At 49.4% G+C, this 20,670-nt stretch overlaps 1 protein-coding gene across 5 annotated transcripts in view; it reads right to left on the bottom strand.

Moving 5' to 3' along the window:
* SMG6 (SMG6 nonsense mediated mRNA decay factor) overlaps positions 1-20,670 on the bottom strand; it is a 160,108-nt gene that overhangs the window by 51,002 nt on the left and 88,436 nt on the right. For all 5 annotated transcript variants that reach the window (XM_037880647.2, XM_043530952.1, XM_037880648.2 and 2 more), the window contains one exon: positions 13,075-13,276. In XM_037880647.2, coding sequence (XP_037736575.1) covers positions 13,075-13,276 — 202 coding nt within the window. The remainder of the gene's footprint in view (positions 1-13,074; positions 13,277-20,670) is intronic.

The following is a 20,670-nucleotide window of genomic DNA, read 5'->3' on the forward strand; positions in this document are numbered from 1 at the left end:
CTGTTCAATATCTTCATTAATGATTTAGATAATGGCATAGAGAGTTCACTTATAAAGTTTGTGGATGATACCAAGCTGGGAGGGGTTGCAAGTATTTTGGAGGATAGGATTATAATTCAAAATGATCTGGACAAACTGGAGAAATGATCTGAAGTAAAGAGGATGAAATTCAATAAGGACAAATGCAAAGTACTCCACTTAGGAAGGAATAATCAGTTGCACACATACAAAATGGGAAATGACTGCCTAGGAAGGAGTACTGCGGAAAGGGATCTGGGGGTCATAGTGGATCATAAGCTAAATATGAATCAACAGTGTAATGCTGTTGCAAAAAAAGCGAATACCATTCTGGGATGTATTCGCAGGAGTGTTCTAAGCAAGACATGAGAAATAGTTATTCTGCTCTACTCCGCGCTGATTAGGCCTCAACTGGAGTAGTGTGTCCAGTTCTGGGCGCCACATTTCAGGAATGTTGTGGACAAACTGGAGAGAGTCCAGAGAAGAGCAACAAAAATGATTAAAGGTCTAGAAAACATGACCTATGAGGGAAGATTGAAAAAATTGGGTTTGTTTAGTCTGGAAAAGAGAAGACTGAGAGGGGACATGAGAACAGTTTTCAAGTACATAAAAGGTTGTTACAAGGAGGAGGGAGAAAAATTCTTCTTTTTAACCTCTGAGGATAGGATAAGAAGCAATCTTGAATTGCAGCAAGGGGGGGTTAGGTTGGACATTAGGAAAACTTCCCAACTCTCAGGGTGGTTAAGCACTGGAATAAATTGCCTAGATTGTGGAATCTCCATCATTGGAGATTTTAAAGAGCAAATTAGACAAACACTTGTCAGGGATGGGCTAGATAATACTTAGTCCTGCTATGAGAGCAGGGGACTACACTAGACAACCTCCTGAGGTACCTTCCAGTCCTATGAGTCTATGATTCCATGACTTCAGTAATTCAGCGAGTGGTTAAGGGTCTATTACAGGAGAGGGTGGGTGAGGTTGTAGAATCTCCATCATTGGAGATTTTTAAGAGCAGGTTAGATAAAACACCTGTCAGGGATGGTCTAGATAATACCTAGTCATGCCATGAGTGCAGGTGACCTCTCGAGGTCCCTTCCAGTCCTATGATTCTATGTAAGTTATTAATATTATTCACCATCATTGTCTCTATTTATACTAGAGAGGCTGACAGACAAAAATATTTGTCAAAGATAACATTTTCTCTGTAAAATGCTGACAATCAACATTTTATGTCAAAATGCTGTTGCTTTAAACAAGCTTTTGGTGTGCATTATTTCCAGAGACATTCCATGTTAAGGATGTTACAGAAATGTAAGAGGAGGATTTCACATGGCAATATTGGCAATAACCAAATGGATGAAGCCCAACGGGAAATAATTATTTTAAAGTATCTGGTCACTATTAGATTTTTAATGGCAATGTTGCAGTTCTGTAGTTTGCAGATGAGTCTACTTCCTTCAGCAGCTGTCACTCTATGCCAACAACGTCTGTGTCTGTGAAGAATTTAAATCATTCCAGTGAGCCCACACTTAGTAGCTACACTGACTTCTTAAGGGAGAAAGATGACTTGTAGCTCAGGCACTGGACTGAAACTCTGCAGACGTAGGGGTTTGTTCCCTGTTCTGAAACAGACTTCCTGCCAAACCTGGGGCAAGTTCTGCAGCGCCTCAATTCTCCACGTGGGGATAATCCTTCTCTACCTCACAGGGGTATTGTGAAGATACACTATCAGATGCTCACATATGCTCTGGTGGTGAACACCACTGAAAAGCCATAGGCTAGTAGACAGCCACAAACATGGCCATGAGATTCTGAACACTGAAGAACAAAGACTCCATGATGATACACCCAGTCCTGGTCTAACAAGGCCTCCTAGCTAATGTGAGATGTAGCTGTATTGCATGAATACATGACACAAAGGTGGTGAGCCTAACACCATTAAACAAAAGGGAGACAGATTCTGCACCAATTCAAACAAGGAAAGGGCCTTCCTTCAGATAGAAATGTGGCTAGCAGACTTGGAAGTCAATGACAGAAGGTCATTTTCCATCTCCCAGAGACACAGAGTATATATACACATCTGTTATTGGGCTGACCACTCCCTGCATTTCATGAAGTCTTTACTTTTCTGGCAAGTTTCCCAGAATGTGGCTCTTAGCCAGGCTAATAGTGAGGAACTACAATGGCTGAGAAGTTCTCTCCTATTATTGAGGTCTTTCTCCAGGTGTCGTGAAGCTCCTCTGAGTAGCTAAATTGATGGATACTGAATCCTGTTGATACTCCAGTGTGGCATTTTAATGCAAGGAACATGACTGAAGAGCCAACATCAAAACCATGAAACATGACAATTAAGGATCAAGCCCAATGGCTAAGGGAATGGTCAGATGGCAAAAGTGTGAGGCCCAATATGGCTAAGGGCATGAATTAGGAGTCTCAATGGCTCAGAGCAAGTTCTGGCAGACAAATATACTGACACATGAAGAGAAGGGAGTGAAGGGAGTAAGGTAACTCCCTTCTCTTCATGTGTCAGTATATTTATGCCTGCATCTGTAATTTTCACTCCATGCATCTGAAAAAGTGGGGGTTTTTTTACCCACAAAAGCTTATGCCCAAATAAATCGGTTAGTCTTTAAGGTGCCACCGGACTCCTCGCTGTTTTTGTGGATACAGATTAACGTGGCTACCCCTCTGATACTTGACATCATGCAAGGCACTGGATTTTAATGAGTTCTTTTGATATACATACAGGTTAACCAGTAAATTCCAAAAGATCTGAACTTCAACATTTCACTTCTTAATACATTAAAGAAGTGGTGAAGAACACCCCTTTCATAAGAGTGCTGTGAACTACCTGGCACTGATATTCTGCCAGGAAGGAGGGTTTAGTACCACTTAAATGACTGCAGTGAAAAACTGCGAATGCAACAGCAGCTAGCCTCCTAGCCACTCCAAACTCCAAAGAAAATGTATGCTGGAAGCAGAATACGCCCTTCAGAATGGACTCCATATTACTATCTCCCCAGATGATGCTGCGCGGGAGACCTCACACTTGGATTCCCTTCCTAGGTTACTCCCCTAATTAATTCTGATGTTTCCTGGTGCCTGAGTTTGGGACCATGTGCTCAGTAAGATCTCTGAAGAGAAAGGAGCTTCCTGTTTCCCAGGAGTCCAGGCTGAATCCACTGAGCACCACTTACCACAAAGACTGAACAAAGAGGAGTTTCCCATGAACAACGCCTGACTTGTGGTGGTGGTGATGTGTGATGATGACAGTAATCTGATCTACAGGAGAAGTTTCCTAAATACTGACGGGCTGAAAACAGCCCTCGGGTGAATCAGATTTACTCTGTATTCTCAACATCAGTGAGAGGAGCTAGCCATTCACCTTTGACCTCAATACTTTCTTCTTTGCCACTAGGAACACTTAATGTGAGAGTCTAGGCTTTCCACTGATGGTCATGCCATACCTCCAGTCAATGCTGGAAAGAAGCCCCTCGCCTCCAGCATGGAGTCAGTGCAATGGGGCTAGAACAGAGTGTTGGCACGCATGCTGGCACAAGTGAGTAGTATCCAGACTGTCTGCTTCACTGAGAACTGGCACCATGTCCTACCCAGCACAGCAGGGAGAGGCTGGGCAGGAGACAGGTGGGCGAAGGCAGGGGAGATGGATGTCAGTGGGTCTCAGGAAAATGTTCGGCCACACTCATGGCAGTGACAGTCAAAGTTGTTTACTGTGCCTGTTTTCAAGAGCACATGCTCCTACCCCCAAATCCCTGTGCACTCCCACCTCCCCTCCACTGCGCCCTGCAGTGACAGCCAAAGACATAGCCTGGGTCCTCCCAGTTGCTGCAATCCCAGGGCAGTGCAAGGCTGCTCATAACTCAGGCCAGGCCCAGACCAGGCCCACAAGCAGGAAGGACACTACTTCCCCTTTGCAAGAGGTGCCCCTCGTACCCGATGCACCAGGCCCCCATCTGTGCCAGGAGGGATGAATTCTGAAAGGAAACTGTTTCCAGTGACCGGGATACTTTCACCTCCTATAGTGCCATCGGATACCAGATAGTCTCACCCACTTCAGATATGGGGCTTCCTGGAGAGGAGTGTCTCCTGGGGGGCAGAGATGGGCAGGCCTGTCGGAATTCAAAGGACGGACACACGCTGAGGGCCTCCGGAACACCCCCTGAACATGCAGGGCTGGCTCTGAAGTCACAGATGGAGTCAGCTGGTTCTACACAATGTCCAGACGCTATGGCTCTTACACTCCCAGATCCCTCAGACTGCAGCAGGAGTCAGGGTCTACCCAAAGGCACCTAATTAAACATCATTTCCTTCACCAGCTTCTGTCCCTGTGAGGCAGAGTTCACGGCCCCTGAGGCATAATACTCTGCATCCCCCGGGGATGTGTTAATGTTAGAGCAGAGAGGGCAAGTCTGGGGCAGAGTAAGGATTATTGCACTGACGTCCTGCCCCATGCTTAATGCCCAGCCCACACTTCAATACCATCGCTGTGTGTCTCGAGCAGGCAGCCATCCCCACAGATCTTCTGCATGGCTGGATGAGCTAAGATGAAAGGCTTCAAGCTCCTGAATATACCACATCTGCAGCAAACAGCAGCTCACAGCACACATTAAATGGACTATCAGCTGGCTAATCAACAGGTCTCAAAACATAACGGTAAACAGGGAAACATCACTGAGTGGGCGTGTTTCCAGTGGGGTCCTGCAGAGATTGACTCTTGGTCCTGCGCTATTTAACATTTTTATCAATGACTTGGAAGGAAACATAAAATAATGACTGATAAAGTCTGCCAACGACACGAAGATTCGGGTAGTAGTAAATAATGGAGAAGGGTCACTAATACAGAGCTTGATAAAATGGGCAAAAGGAAACAATACTGTTTCAATACAGCCAAATGTTAAGTTATACATCTGGGAACCATGTGCAGGTCTCTCAGGATGGGGAATGATGTTTTGGAAAATGGTGACTCTGAAAGGGATGCAGGGATCATGAAGGAAACCATCTGAACACGAGCCCCCAGTGCGATGCAACGGCCCGAAGAGCTAACGCCATCCTGGGCTGTGTAAACAGGGGAATATCAAGTGGGAGCAGAAAGGTAACATTACCTTGGTATTTGGCACTTGTTACCGAAATACTGTGTCCAACCCTGGTGTCCGTAAAGTAAGAATAAAGAAGGATGCTGAAAAATTTGGAGAGGACTCAGAGAAAAGCCATGAAAATGATTAACGGATTGGAACATGCCTGAGAGCAGGCAGGTCTACACTACTACTTAAATCTATTTAACTTACATCGCTCAGGGGTGTGAAAGAACCCCTCCCCCTGAGCAACTCAAGCTTCGCACTGTCCATACTGGTGCTACATCGGCGGGAGAGCCACTTCTTGCCAAGGTGGAGTAATTATGTCGATGGCAGAGCACTCTCCCGTTGGCAGAGCACATCTTCACCAAATGGGCTACAGCAATGCAGCTGTGCCGCTGTAGCGCAGACTTGCCCAGTGACAGAAGGTCCAATCTATTCAATTTAACTAGGAGAAGGTTAAGGGATGACGTGTTCATAGTCTGCAAGTACCTATTTGGGGAACAGAACTTTGATAAAAGAGGGCTTTTCACTCTACCAGACAAAGATCTAATGGCTGGAAACTGAAGCTAGACAAATTCAGACAAATAAGAATTGTGCAAATTTTTAACAGAGAGGTCAGGGTGGATTGATTTAAATCAAAGTGACAAATCACTGATTTTAAAATCAGCAGGCAGGAAAATCTTTATTTAAATAATCTATTTTAATCTTGTTTTGCAGTTGTTCTTTTAAATTCTTTTCCTAAAGAAAGGTTGATTTTCACTGGTTGGTAACTATTAAAATACGTTGATTTGCAACTAAATATAACCTTTCCTCTAAATTTGGTACTTCTTTTTGCTAACCAGGAGGATACACTGTGTCGATACACATTTATTTAAGCAATTATCTAGCTTGACATACATTTATTCAGATTCTTAATTTTTACTTTTTTTTATTATGTTAGAATACGGTGAATGATGCATTTCCTATTTACGAGATGGTGACTCATTTTTTTTACTTATGACTTGTGACACAATTATTTGGATAGAAATTAGAATTCAATTGTACAGTTGCATTCAAATGCACAAAACCAGCATTTTTTAAATAGTTACATAAAACTACTTTAAATGTGCAGGAGACACAAGAAAAAAATAGTTTGTCAAAACTTTGCATTTAAAACTAACAGATTTTATTAACCAAAGGAACTATTTACCTGTAGTTAAGTGAACTGACTGTTTCTAGTCCCATGTCTTTCACAATTTTAGACCTACTAGTTCTCATCCTCTCACCTGACATTTTTATTCACAGATTGGGAAAGGAAAACCAGCTTTCTTGCTTTTTCAACTCCCAACCCATTCCTGGGCTTTGAATGAACTAGTCATTGAAATAAAGTAGGTCGAATGAACCAAAATGAGGTAGATATTCTCTCTGCACTTGTAGAATTGGCACCTCAACAAACTCTGGTTTCCAGCTTGGCCAGAGACTTACATCAGCTCAGTGGTCTGACTTTCTTTGAAACCTCGGCTACAAATATGCACTGCTTAATTTGTTTTATTTAATTAAAATTATTTTAATAGATTATAGTAAGTTTAGGCTTTTTCAAACGTCATTTTCAAAAGGTTTATTTTTAAAAAGAAAATGTATTTAATTTAAATAAAAAAATCTGTTTTTTTTAAAATGCTTTTAAAAGTTTATTTCTATTCACCTTAAGTGAGGGTATTTGACAACTGGACCCATTTACCAAGCGTCATGGTAGATTCTCCCTCATTGATAATTTTAAAATCAAGACTGGATTTTTTTTTTTCCTAAAAGATCTGCTCTATTTCAAACAGGAATTAATTCAGGGAGTCCCAGAGCCTGTTTGACGGGAGGGCAGAATACATTATCCCAGTGGTCCCTTCTGGCCTTACCCTCTAGGAATCCCTGCTGCTAGAATTTGCTATTCCGCTGGCTAATGCATGTCATGGAGGAATGTCTTTTGCTGAGGGACTGCTGACCTGTGTCTCTCCCAGACTCTCACGGCTATTGAGAGTGCCTGATCAACAGCCAGCCAGCCTCTATGACAGTGCCTACATTCCCTAAGCCTGGTGTAGCCAGAGGGGAGTGCTCCCTCCTCTCAAACCCAGGCCTCAGGCAAGGTGTGGGGGAGCATTCCCAACCCAGCTGTGACATTTCCTTCCACCTATACCTGTACAGATGTTTCCTACATGGCTGCAGCCTCAAGAGAGGTGTGTGAGGCTTCTGTAGGTGCTTGGGAACAAGACGGAACAGAAACGCTTCACACCTGGCTCCAAAATTACAGCACGCTGGAACATGGCCAACATAAACTGGCAGAGTACCAGTTGCAATGGACATCAATTAAGGAGCCTGTCATCCTCAGACTGCAGGGTTTTCTCTTTGCGATCTGCATCGCTCCGTAAGCCTTCAGCAGCACCAGCCCTGGAGTTTTCCAGATGGGATCATTTCCCCCTGATTCCACTCACTAGATTTATGGCAGGATTTTTTTTGCCTCCCCCCCCCCTTTTTTTTCTTTTTTAAGAGCTTGAACTATTATTCCACATTGCAGATTTCTCCAGGGCTGCATTTAGTGTCCTCATGCAAGACTACAGCTTGTTTGCACCAAGCTACCTTTATCTTCAGCCACAGTAAAACAGAGTTTTAAAAATATGCTCATATGTTGCTCTGTTTAAGCAGCAACGAGCAGGCCAGATGAAATGAGAGCTGGTCAGAATCCCTCTGGTACACAGCCGTGCAGAGTCTGGCTAAGGGCACCAAGGGTCACTAGGCACTCCAGCATGCCCTGTTCTATAAAACACTGACCACAAGCATAGGTCAGAGGTCAGCGTGTCCTCCATCTGCCACACTGGGCCGGGGAGACGGATGGATCTTGAGACCTCCTATCACAAACAAAGGATGTCAATGATGCCTGGCAAATTCAGAATGCCCGAGTGACTCAGGGGGTGTCTAGACAATCACTGCAACATAAGGTTCAAGGGAAACGCAAATAACAAAAGTTCAAGCCAGGCAACACGCTCCATGTTACCTTCTCAGTGGGTGAAACCCGTTTTTTTCTCTATTACCAGTGACATCAGCTTCTGACGTTGGTTGTAATTCACCATCAGTGCCTTTTACAATCCAAAGATACCACATGAAAGGGAAGGACGAGGTCAAGGTGGAGTTTAGTTACTGGTCTGCAAGTGTTTCAATGTTTAATTCCATAGCCTACGGGCTGCCAGCTGCTGCCACGTAGCTGCTTGTGGCAGGGCTCAGTGTGGCAGGGCTCTGTCAATGCTTGTTTGGAAAGCAAGGCAGACAGAGATGAAAGGAGTTCTTCAAAGGTGACTCCTCCTTGGACTCTTTCACTCTAGGGCTCTCACTGCTTCCCTCCTCCCCACTGAAGGGAACTGAAAGCCCCTTGCTCTGATGGGCTGAGCAAGCGTTCCAATGTGGCTTGGCACACACACAGCGCCTCGGGGACGTGCACAGGAGGGTGCTGGGAAGCAGGCCCATCACTTTGCCTCAGGGTTCTCTTTCCTGTTTGGGATGAGGCTGCCTCTCGCAGAGAGCCCAATTCTGCCACCCTTACTCCTGCTGGGCAGCACCTTGCTCTGAAAGAAGCCCTACTGCAAACAATGAGATTACTCGTGGAGTAAGGTGCTGCTCAACATATGGGTGACCTAACTGAGCCCAAAGCCTTTATACTCCTCATTACCCACATTGCTCTATCAGCTACCCCACGGGAACTTCCTCCTGCTAGGCTTCCCCCAGCTGCATTTTTTTAGCTCAAAACAGCAAACTTCAGAGCCACTCTCAGGAAGGTAAATGTCTTTGCCTCTGCCCCAGGAGGCTTTCAGGTGATTAGCCACAGATCTGTCATCTCAGGAAGGACAGGACATAGGTTTTCACGAGGCATTCCAATGCTATTCCTCTGGCCCTTCTGCGTGGCTCTCTTTCTGGGCAGACAGATACTCCACTCCACACAAAAAATGAGCAGAAAGTCTTTAGAAAACTGCATCTTGCTAATAAGCATCTCAATGCTCTGCTAGCTAAATGGGTTAACGTTAGCCCAAGCCTAACAAAGAGAGCTCCTGAGAGGCCAATGCAGTGGCCAGCAGTTATGGAAACCCAGAACATATGAGCCAGACTAGAGAGAGATTAACAGTTCAGAAAACATATCTGGCCTGGAATCACAGAAAAGAGGCTTGTACTTTTCGAAGAGAAACAAAGGCCCTTAACGGAACCAGCTTTGGAATCAATTGTTTGACTGTTCCCCCAGCAGGTGACCATACACATAGCAGGCAGCTGAGCGTTCGTCAAGTACGGAAGATGGCAAGTGTGAAAAACTAAATGGGCCCCCATAGCTGCAAGAGTGATGCCCCACCTTGCATGGGCCAATCCCTAGACTGGAGTGTCTCATTCAGAGACACATGGCAGGGATTCACCTCCTTTCCAGGACCATGCCGGAGGCAGACCACTTGGGGTCTTGCCAGTGGGGAAAGAGTTCACCACACACATACAAAGAGCATGTTCCTATGAACACGTGCACAGAGAAAGGCTCCTTTTTGTTTCAGTGGAGGGAGTCGTAGTGACTAGCCCCATAAGCAAGTGTATTAATCATTCACCGTCTGGTTTTAATCCACACACTGCTGATCCTGCGTCTCACTGTATTGTTATCAGGGGAAGCAGCATTTCTCTTCAATCTTATTCACCAGCCAAAAACGTGAAAATGCAAAAACCACATTTGTGAAGGGCCTTCCCCAGGACACAGGGCCCCGGACGCCAGTGAGCTGGGGCTGTTGCCTTTTAATTGGGATTTAAAAACCTTTTATTAACATGTGTCAGGGCTGGGGTAGGCGAGAGAGGGGCTGAGGTTTCAGGACCCCCCCCTTCACAGAAATTTATTGTGGGAAGGGACATTAACACTTTCTCTTCCACACCTCCCTGGCTGGGGCTCACACACATGCTCCTCAGGTACCAGCTTAGGCACACAGGTGCATGTGCTGTACACGGTTTCAAATTTAAAAGACAGGCAGAGCTGCTAGATCTCTGTGTGCCCCCAGCCTATGCAGAGTCAGTAGGAATGGACGCTCACTGAGTGATGACGCGCATCCAAACAAGCCTCTAGAATTGCCACACAGGAGACCTCCCTGCCATTCTCCCCACCTGGGAGTTCCACATCCCAGTCACAGCCTTACCACCAACTCCACAGGAGCCCTCTTGCAATCAATGGCCAGTGAGCGCGGAAGAAACCATCCGATGCCCAAGACCCCCGGGAGAATGCACCTGGTGCACAGAGCAGATGGACTCTAATCAGGCCTTGCTCTCTTTTCAGTCAATCCAAGTGTTCGTCATGGGAAGCCCCCACCAACAGCACCATGCAGGCACAGATGAAATCCGCATTCTTTACCTTCCCCTCTGCCAGCACCCTCCCTTCACCACACCATCAAACTCAGCACTTGCCTTGGGGAGCAAAGCTAGGTAAGAGCGGGATAGTAGGGGCATGGGACCAGCTCCCAGTGAAAGGGGGACAGGCCTTGACAAGATGCCCATAGTCTGTAAACCTGAAGGCACAGTATGAAGTCTCACTTTGCTGGTTATGTAGACTGCAGTTGATCGGTATGCATCACTGTATTCCACCGCATAAGTCCTGCATACAAGTGTGTGTTTCAGCAGGTAATCACTCAACACACACCAATTAAAACACCCCCATGCAATACTCAGCCCAGAACTAACACTTATGGGGGACCTTGAGCTGGGGAAAAGGTGACAATCACAGTGGTAGCGCATGAGAAGACAGAAAAATCTAAACATCATGCTGGCTCCAGCATGAATCCCACAGCAGAAACTCCCAGCAACGAAAGGAGCTTGTTGATGGAACTTGTTCATCCACCGCAAGATGGAGGCCAAATGTCCAGTGACCCACTGAGAAACGCTGGCTGTGAAGAGGCTCTGATGGACTGCAGCACTCTACCGTAGAATGGGACTGAGGGAACGAACAGAAGAACTGGCAATCACAATGCTCAGAATTTATTATTTAAGATAAAAACACAGACCCTGCCCCAAAGACTTGCAGTCTAATCTCAGGTATTATCAGAGAGGGGCTAAAATCCAAATGTCTCTCTCTTCCTAGGTATTTGCTATATTTAGATAAGATGACTGTCACATGCAGAGTCTGGGGAACACGGCAATGTGTTTAGCACCTGTGCGAATGAAACGGGGGTTGTGAAGAACTGGCTGCAAAGGAAACAAAGAGACGTTTCCTAACCCCCTTAGGTGTGAGAATTCAGTACTGAAAAGGGCAGTTTCACATTCTCTACCAACAACCTAGAAAACCCATGATGTTTGGGTGGATGTTGCTTCTCTGTGGGAGACACACGCCCCCCCCCCCCCCTTTCTACAGTTCTCTTACATCTCCCACTGGGGACCAAGAAGGGAGAAAACCTCAGCTCTGTGGCTGCTCTGCAGCTCACTGAGGGCTAAGGGACAATGCTTGAGCATGTCAGTATTTGGGGAGGGTACTCTGAATGCCTCTGGTGCAAGTGGGAAACGGCAAAGCCCAGGGAATGCTGACACAGCAGTCACATTGTGCTCTCTGGCCAGAGCACGCTGTCTGCCATTTCTATCATGGGTTTGATGCTAGGATTGGGATGCTGGGACTACAGGTGCACATGTTAGCTTTGGGCCTGTCATCAGTGCTGACTATATGGCCAGAGTCAGACTGTCTTCTCCCGCCCAGCGTGGCCCAGAAGAACCAAGCCCAAGCCAGTATGCAAAGCCACCAACACAAGCCAGCTTCCCTGGGGGAAAGAAATAGTGACTGCAGGGTTGCTATTTTAAACTGCAGGAACATGCCCCTAAAGCCCTTCTTCTGATGGTCCCTTCCTGGAGCGAGGTGCTTCTTGAAGCAGGGACAGTGACTGTATTCTCCTCTCTGCCCCAGTACAGCGTTACAAGCGGCAGCGGGGCAGACAGGGAAGTGAAACCGCAAGTAGCACCTCTCAGGTTCCCCTTCTCACGAGGGTCCCAGATTTCTCAGTCAGTTCAGGAACAGGTCCTGGAGAAGTGACACCTGGAAATGCACATCTCCGGCCAGCCCCAGCTTACCCACTTATCTTACAGACTGCTCACAGTGGAAACTGGTCCCAGCAGCTCCACTTCTCTTCCTAGAGTCCTCTCTGCTCAGGGAAATACCACAACATCCTCCTGGAGAGTGACAGCTCCAGGTCTGGGATGCTGCCCCGAAGGGCTCACCCAGGCAACACACACAGGGGACTGACAAGCTCCACCCTCATTCCTGCCCTGCCCTGTGTGGTCTGCAGCCCCAATGTCACTCTCCCCTCTCCATCCGCAGCAGGAGCGCATATGGCAAGTGCAGGCACCCACATCCCCCCTGGCCGGGCGGTGGCACGGAATGGAACCTAAGCCCCACATCAACAAGGGAGCTGATTTCATTATTCTAAAAACCAACAGCCGAGGAAAGTTCAGGCTAGACCAGGCTCCTAGAGCAAAGAAAGGAAAATAGAGAGCGGGCAGCGGGGAATGCTTTATATTCCTAAAAGCCTTTTGTACGTTAACACATGGTGTCTGCTTCTCTCTAGTCACCTATTTATCACTCTCCTCTTTAGAGAAGGAAAAAAGCCCTGGCTGCTTTCCTAGCACAGAGTTTTGTGGCCGGGGGAGGGGGAGGGTGCTTTAAGCATGATGCAAACCATTTGGAGTGGAGTGAGAGTGCTGCCAACACAAGCTGCACTATTTAAACAAGTGAGGAAATGATCGTATATACAACATGCCAGCGAGCACACACACACACCAGAGGAAGTCGAGAGGGGTTTTCATGACACAGAGCTGGATGTCAGCGGCTAAAAGGTCGATATTTTCCCTTAACACCCTTCTCAATGACTTAATCGTGTTCCGTTTGCACAGAAAACTTCCCAAGAATAAAAGTCTGGAGGAATCAAGGGGGGATGTTTAGCCTAGTGCTGACCTTGTCCGAGGTTTTCTCCACGTAGCAGGGCTCCTGGGGGGCGACCAGCAGGGGGACGAAGCCTGAAAGGAGCCGATCCTCTTCCAGGCTGAGCAGGGAAAGGTCATCATCGGGGTCCTTGTACAATGGCACCTCTGACTGATTCACTGTGGTCAGTATGTTACAGAAGTCGGCTAGTGTCGCCCACACGTCCACTGAGACCCTGGGAGAATGAGGGGAAGAGATATGATCAATTATGGCATGTTCTCTGCATCATCACAGCAAATATTAGGGAAGTGAGATGAGGCAAGATGCACCTCCCAGCACAGAGTAGCTACCAACATACCCTTCAGGGTAGGAGTCCAGCCACATGGGCTCCCAACTGCACAGAGTGTTCTACCCCAATCAGTGAGCCCAGCACTTGCTAACACAAGCCCTCTCCTTTCTGCAGATGAGGACAGTCAAGAGCTCCCCTTACTTCTCTACTGTGGACCAGGAAGCTCCCAGAATCCACCCCCCCCCCACACACATTGTACAGCCCACCCCTGCAAGCCCAACCTGGTACGGAGACGCGGGGAAGCATCTGCCCCACCCAAAGCCCCAGGTGATGCTGAAAATAATCCAGCTCACTCCAGAGAGGAGTAATGCTCCATGTTATGCCTGGGAAGGGGGAAGTCACCTGCTGGGCAGCCCGAGGATGGCCCTCTACTCTACTGCAGCCACAGCTCCAGCCCTGGGACGCAGCCGACTTTCTCCAGCCCCTCCTGGAAGCTAATGTCCCCAGGGCCCTACCTGTGTCTCACAGAGCCCAGGCTGCTATCTGCCATCACATGCTGTGGCCGTGCGGGACCGCAGGGGCTTTGTCTTTAAATGCCAGTCATTAGATGTTACACCGTGTTTCATTTCTGGTCACAATTTCAACACTTTGGAGTGACCTGCAAAGCTGCCTGTGTGGCGTGTCACCTTTTTCGAGCACCAGTGACATACAGAGCCCAGTGTGTCAACACAGCGCCTTGAGCAGCTTCAGCAGCTGGCTGTAGACTCTGCTCTCCTCTGAGGGCAGCTGGAGCCCAGGGCCCCGAGGGTCGAGGTGGGGCATGGGGGCAGAATAGGTGCACAGAGGGCCTGTGACACATTTGGGCAGCGAACCAACAGCACAGCTACAAGCTCGCAACCAACTGCTACTTGTTAATTATTTCACACAAGGATTTTTTCTGGAGAGAGAAAGGAGGGATTTTAGTTCGAGGTAGGAGAAGTGCAGGGAGACGGGAAAGGGAAAGCAGCAGACTGAGCTACTTCTGGGGCCTGCTGTGCTGGGATCCCTATGCCTTCAGGTCCCAGACAGCAGCCTTGTGCCGTGCCCATCTGTGCCACCTTGATGAACTGTGAGGTGCAGGACAGAGACCAATGCCAGGGGGGATGTGACTCTCCACAGCCAGAGGCAGCCAAGGGGCTGGAGCAGGCCCCCTGCTCCATGAATTGCTCCAGGTGAACAGAGTCTGCACTCGTTTATTTATGGCAATCAATGTACCAGGAAAGTGCACTGAAATGAAACATCTTGTTTTCAAGAGCGTCCTGGGAGCTGGACGGAATGAGCTGCCATTAATCAAAGCCCAGCACATAATCAGCACACGTGTAACACAGAGTCGCCCTGAGCAGGCCCCGGCAAACATGTTGCAGAGGAGAAGAGGGCCTTCGAAGCCCTCTGTGCACAGACACCAGGAGCTGGGCTCATTCACAAAGCTCCATCACTTGGCTCAGCCAGGTCTGGCTGTCAGAACTGTTTAAATATGGAAAAAAATAAACAGTTGCAACACGGTTTTCGGAGGGGTCTGTCCGAGGCCCTTGTGATGTAATGGGAAACACTGCATTTGTGCTACCAGCTGGAAAATAAACAGAGCTGTGAGGGTTAAAAGGAACTGAACTTTCCACGACCCCTCTCTGCAAAGAAGAAAATAATAAGAGGAATGATCCACTGCCCCACAGCTCTGATAGTTTATCCTTCAGCCCAGGCTGCAGAGACAAGCACCGGATGTGATAGGGCTGCTCTGGGCCACCTCCAACGTGAGCTCTGCCCATGGGAGACACGCAGGGGTTGAAATACTCAGCCCTCCCCCAGTGCCCTGCTGGGGACTTGACTTTGCTGCATGGGTCTGGTCACATAGCACTCGTGGCCCTCAGACTGAGTGGGCTGCTCCACACCCGGATCAGCAGCAAGAACACCTGCAGAATGAAAGGAGGTGCAAAAGCTTCAGGCATCAGCGGGGGACACAGACAGGGAGTGCTCTTTCCAGCAGGGGTAGGGGGACATGGATGACACAGGGTGCCGGGGGAGCAATCCCAGACCAGTGGGTGGGACAGGGCCAACAGGGTGCTGGTGGCACAGATCTATGGCCGAGGAGGGAAAGGGACACACAGCAGGAAGTGCTCCATGCCATTTGGTGAGGAGGACTGGGCACATGGCAGGGAGCACTTCTGTTTGGGAGCGGGAGGCGGAGGCATATCAACATGCTGCAGAAACACTCCTGACGTGACATTCGTGGCCTTTGCTCCTCAACAGGCTCAGTGTCCAACGCCACCGCCAGGCCACACAAATGGTCACATCATTCACATTACTGCATGTAAGAGAGCTCTCTAATCTTGCAAGTGGCAGCACTGGGGCATTCCCCTCCTGCACGCTTAGCAGCTCTGCACAGAAGCCTCCCTCTCTAGTCACTAGTTCTCCAGCCCCACTGATGAGGAGTTTACCCTTCCAGCCCCCTATTCCAGTACAGGGCCCCCTAGACCTTTGCAGCATCCTCCCTGCTCCCCACAGCTTCGCAATGGCTCAGCAGATCTGCCCTTTCCATTTTACGCATCAGATTTCCACTCTACGGTCCCCTCAATCAAGCTGACAGTCGGGGCAATTTTGTCATGAGCTATCAACACGGCTGCTGTGTAATTCAGAGCAGCGGCTGGGCTGCATCCATTAGGTGTGATGAGCCTCTGTATGCATGGGACCTTGGCAATAAGGATGGAGCAAGAAGTGCTTTTCCTTTTCTGTTTTCACCCTGGTTTCCTGCTGTGACACACAATGATGGGGATTTAGCTGGGAGTGCCTCTGACAGACTCTTGTGCAGCGGCCTCCTTCCTGTGTGTCTGCATGAACATCACTACAGCACTGGGTAGTTCTCCAGGCTCCACACACCCAGCACCAGGTCCAGCTGATGGCCAAAGAATCAGGAAGTTCATTGCCCGAGCCCTTAGGAGACTGCCCTCTACGGGGACAATGGAGGGACGTGCAACCTTCGGAACCTGGCCAGGTGCTTTCTCCTTCAGCCCCCAGGGTCCAGTGGTGGTTTCTAGGTATGCCTGGCTTGTGTCACCTTGATTGGATTGCTCTGATTCAGGGCATTTCTGTGCACAGACGCTCAGAGATCCAACCATCAGCATGTGCTGTACGTACACAATATCTGAGTTGCAACAGGCCTCTTTGTGGAGCCTTTGCAGAGGGCTCTGCAGAATTGCTGACATCAAGCCCTGGAGCGCACAGTTCCGAGGTAAACAGAACGAAGCTCTCTGTGCTTCTAATGGAGGAAGCCAAGAGAGGGTTAGCCCAAGGTCTCTCCCCACAAGTGGGGTTCATTCACTTCCCCACAGACACATTTACATCCACAAGGACAGGGAAAAACAAAGCATTAGCTTACTTTCTGCTGTCTCAGAACGCAGGCCGAATGTAGCTGCCAGCATGAGTGCAGCCCAGCCAGGGGATGGAGCGGACACAGCTCATGTGCATGGACAAGGGTACCCGGGGCCAAACGAACCTCCATGACAAGGGCTAGGGCTGGACCTGTGCAATCACAGCAACAGCTGGGGCTACTGCTTCCAGAGGCCAATGCCCCGAACATTCAGCGCAGAAGGAATAGGCAGCTCTTGCTAACAACTCTGTGTGGTAAGCACAGCCCGACACTCACTGAGTTCCCCCTGGACAGGACCAAAGCTCTGAAGTGCTTTCACATAAGCCACCATCTTCACAGGGGGAGCAGGCTGCCTGGTGATTCATGCAAGTACAATGACCCCATGTTCCAAGCGTGTGGAGGTGGCCATTTCCTGAGTCATACCAGCTTGTTTAAACACTCACATTCAAACTCCACAGCTGCACAACAAACCCAGAGAGTGCAGTGTGAGAAACACTGCAGTGTGCTCCCGAGCCACAGGACAGATGGCAAACCACTTGGGCCTTTCTGCTCCTGGGGTGAGCAGAGCTCAAAGAGGCCGAACGCAGTAGGCAAGCAAGCCCCAGAGAAGGCAGCCAGAGGAAACCAGCCCAAAGCAGGAGGCTGAGACAGCTCAATCCAAGAGGGCACCAGGCTCTCCACATCTGTGCACCAAAGTCCCACCAGGATTCCTCCTTGCCTCCAAGCCCCACTCCCACCCAGGGGAAACCAGAATAAAAGTAATTCCTCTGTAGGCATGTGAAGTATGAGCTCCTCCTAAGAGCCACTCACCAACCCTGCCCCTAATTGCAGGGGCACAGCCACTGGGAGGGCACCGAAGGGCCCTTGCAGTCACAGAAGGGACGTCCCCTTCACCTGGGCTCTCTCAAGCGGACAGCTACAGCAGGTAACTCGTGGAGACGTAGAGCATCTGGAAAGGGCATAAACTCCTGAGGGTCTCAGAGCTAGATTCACAGGTGTTAAGGCCAGCAGGGCCCGTTCTCACCATCTAGTCTGGCCTCCGGCATGTCCCAGGCTAGAGAATCCCCCACAGCAAACCCTGCACAAGCCCCAACTAGAGCCACCCTCACAACTTTAAGGCCAGAAGGGACCATCCTGATCATCTCATCCGACCTGCACACTGCAGGCCACAGAGTCTCGCCCACCCCATAACAGACCCATTAGAAAGATGCTCTGAGATGAAGAACTTACCTCACAGTTCTGGGGTGGAGCCCTTGGCCCTTCCCTCAACTCTGTCAGTCAGAAAATCCAACTGACGCCTCTCAACTCTCTCCCCAGGACCCAGCTCCCAGTGGGGAGAAATGACCCTGGAGCCCCCGAGGGGCATGTCTGTGAAGCTGCAGAGAGCCCACCTGGGATCAGACAATCCCCTCTAGACTCAGCCTCTTCCCACTGACAGCAGCACCTTCTCCATCCCACACGACTCCCTGGCCTCTTGCACCTTTCCCACCTCACCCCTTTCACCTTTTTTAACCACCCCTTACCCAGAGACCGCTGCTCACCCGCAGCTCTTATCTCCCCATTCCCAGCAACGACACAGGGAGTCACAAGCCAGCTATGTGCTGCCATATGCTCCATGCAGCCAACGGCTTCCTCCATGTTCCTCGATCTCGGGGCAGCTACCGACACTGTAAATCATTCCAGCCACGTGGACCTGCCTCCACACCTACAGGGCACCTCTCCAAGAGGCTCCTGCTCTTCCCGAGCTAATGGTACTGGGGCTGCTCCACGACCCCTCCCCCAGGAACCCTATAGGGCTCAAATGCCTGATCTTTGGCTCTTCTCTAGCTTGACTCTACCTTCCTTCTTCCCAGCCACTGACCTGCTGATGTGACGGCCCTTCTTTGGACAGCTTGATAGGGACCGTTCCAGGATGAACATTCACTAAAGGAGACAAGACCTAAGAAAGGGACTTTCAATTCAGCCCTTAGCAATCCCTACCAGCGTCTCAGTACCTGTAGTCACGGGTTGGGCTGGGGCTGTACCGCTCAGTGGGAGCTGACACTGCTCAGCAGGCCCTGTGTGATGAGGGCAGCCTGACAGGCTCTTCCATGCTCCTATAAAGTAGGCTCTAGAATTTTTTCAAAGCATTTGGGTTTAATTTAATAGTTGGTTAAAATGCACCACTTTAAATGGCTGCATGTAGCCTATAGCAAGCTCAGAGGCCCCAATTCCCAGCCTAGCAGGAAAGCAGATTCCCACTGGCCACCCCTGCAACACACTGAATAGCCAGGGGCTTCTCTACTGAACGGCACATTCCTGACGGTGCAATGAGAAGCAGCGAGCAGATCTCTGAGATCACATGGGAATTTGTGCTCTTCCCTGCCCCACCAGTGTCAACTTCCTCAGCCACTGCCTCAAAGGCAGGAGCAGCTTCCTGCCCTGCAGCCCTGGCTCCCCCACCTCCCCTTTGCTCCAGTGTCTGCAGCTTCAGCATCAGCCTCACACCGAAACTCTCCGCCTTGGCCTGCGAATCTGCCTCTTGCCATCAGCGTGTGCATAAGGAACATCTCTGCCTCGTCAACTCTCACTCTCTCTTTTCCTTTGCTTGTGTCTTGTCCACCCCTCCACCCCCCAGCTACTCTCCATGAGGAGCTTGGGGGGCAGTTTAGGAGAAAGATGTTATGTACGAGGAAGTTGTGTTGTGGTGTTATTGCCTTTCACAGCTGGGTCACACAACCTACTCTTTGGTACCACTGGGTGGGGCAGGAACACACAGACGCTGTGTGTGGAGGGGAATGTACCCGGTATTCAGAGACACGCCCTCTTTCCAGCCCAAGTGTGAGTCACACTCTTCACTCACCAAACCCCTCTAGACAAGGGAGCCATCACACTAATACTTTGCTGCGCTCTAGAATCCAAGCAGAGATGCCCAAGATGCGGGGCAGGAGGCCCTGCTAGTACCCAGGAACTGTGCCACAACATGGCATCCATGGAAGGCACCTCCCCTAGAGAGGTGGAGGAGAAGGAATGTCACCCATGCCCCCCCACTCACACACACACATACACAGTTCCAAAGAGGGCTATACATTGCCTGTATCTTCCCCAAAACCTCTGTGGTCCAACACCAATCAGACTGTTATGGGTGGGGGTCAGCTCAAAGCAGCCTAGAATCAAGAGTACGGATCTTGGGAAGGGTGCAGCCCACCATTCGCATCACACAGGGGCCCTGAACCCGTTTGGATGTGGAGAGGACACCCTCTGAATGCTGGGGTTCATACTCTACGCATGTTCCCAAGCACTTGTCAGGGAGAGGACACCCCTGAGATGCTGCTCTCTGAGTCCCCAGTGCCATGTGCTGGAGCGGAGCGCAGCATTTACCTCTCACACCTTTTCCTGCATCTCTGTCCAACAGGGAAAGCAGCAAGCTGAGGAATTTGGTGTTTTTTATTGTAAGGACTCAAATCCAGCAGTGTGATAAATGCATCTGAGCTACAATTAGGAAGATATATAGCATCAGAATGCGAAGGTCTGGGCAGCGTGGTGAAACGCGGGCTCTCCAGAGCCCCAGCTATGTTTCCCATTATGTAACCCTGGTCATGGGCAGACAGCCAGACTCCAAATGAAAAAGAGACTCTGGCTTGGCACTGGTTCTATTTTCCTATCCTCATTCGGGGTCAGTGCAGTGTCATACAGCTGCAGAGAAAACTCCAGGGATTAAACCTGGGAAAGACTCCAAGACCAGGACCCGGGTTCAAGTACCAGCTGAAAGCAATAAACCAACTGCCACAGCTGGGCTGAGTTTAGACGTTCTCAAAGTCCCCTGACTCTGTCATTTGTGGAGAACTAGGAATCACGAATGTGGAGAATACAGCGTGAGCGGAGGCCTTGGGATGGGCAGGCCCACCGGCCTAGGCCCCAGACTCTGCAACGAGCCTTGACAAGCTTCCTACTAGCCCAG

Source organism: Chelonia mydas, chromosome 17, assembly GCF_015237465.2.
Source record: "Chelonia mydas isolate rCheMyd1 chromosome 17, rCheMyd1.pri.v2, whole genome shotgun sequence".
NCBI lineage: Eukaryota > Metazoa > Chordata > Testudines > Cheloniidae > Chelonia > Chelonia mydas.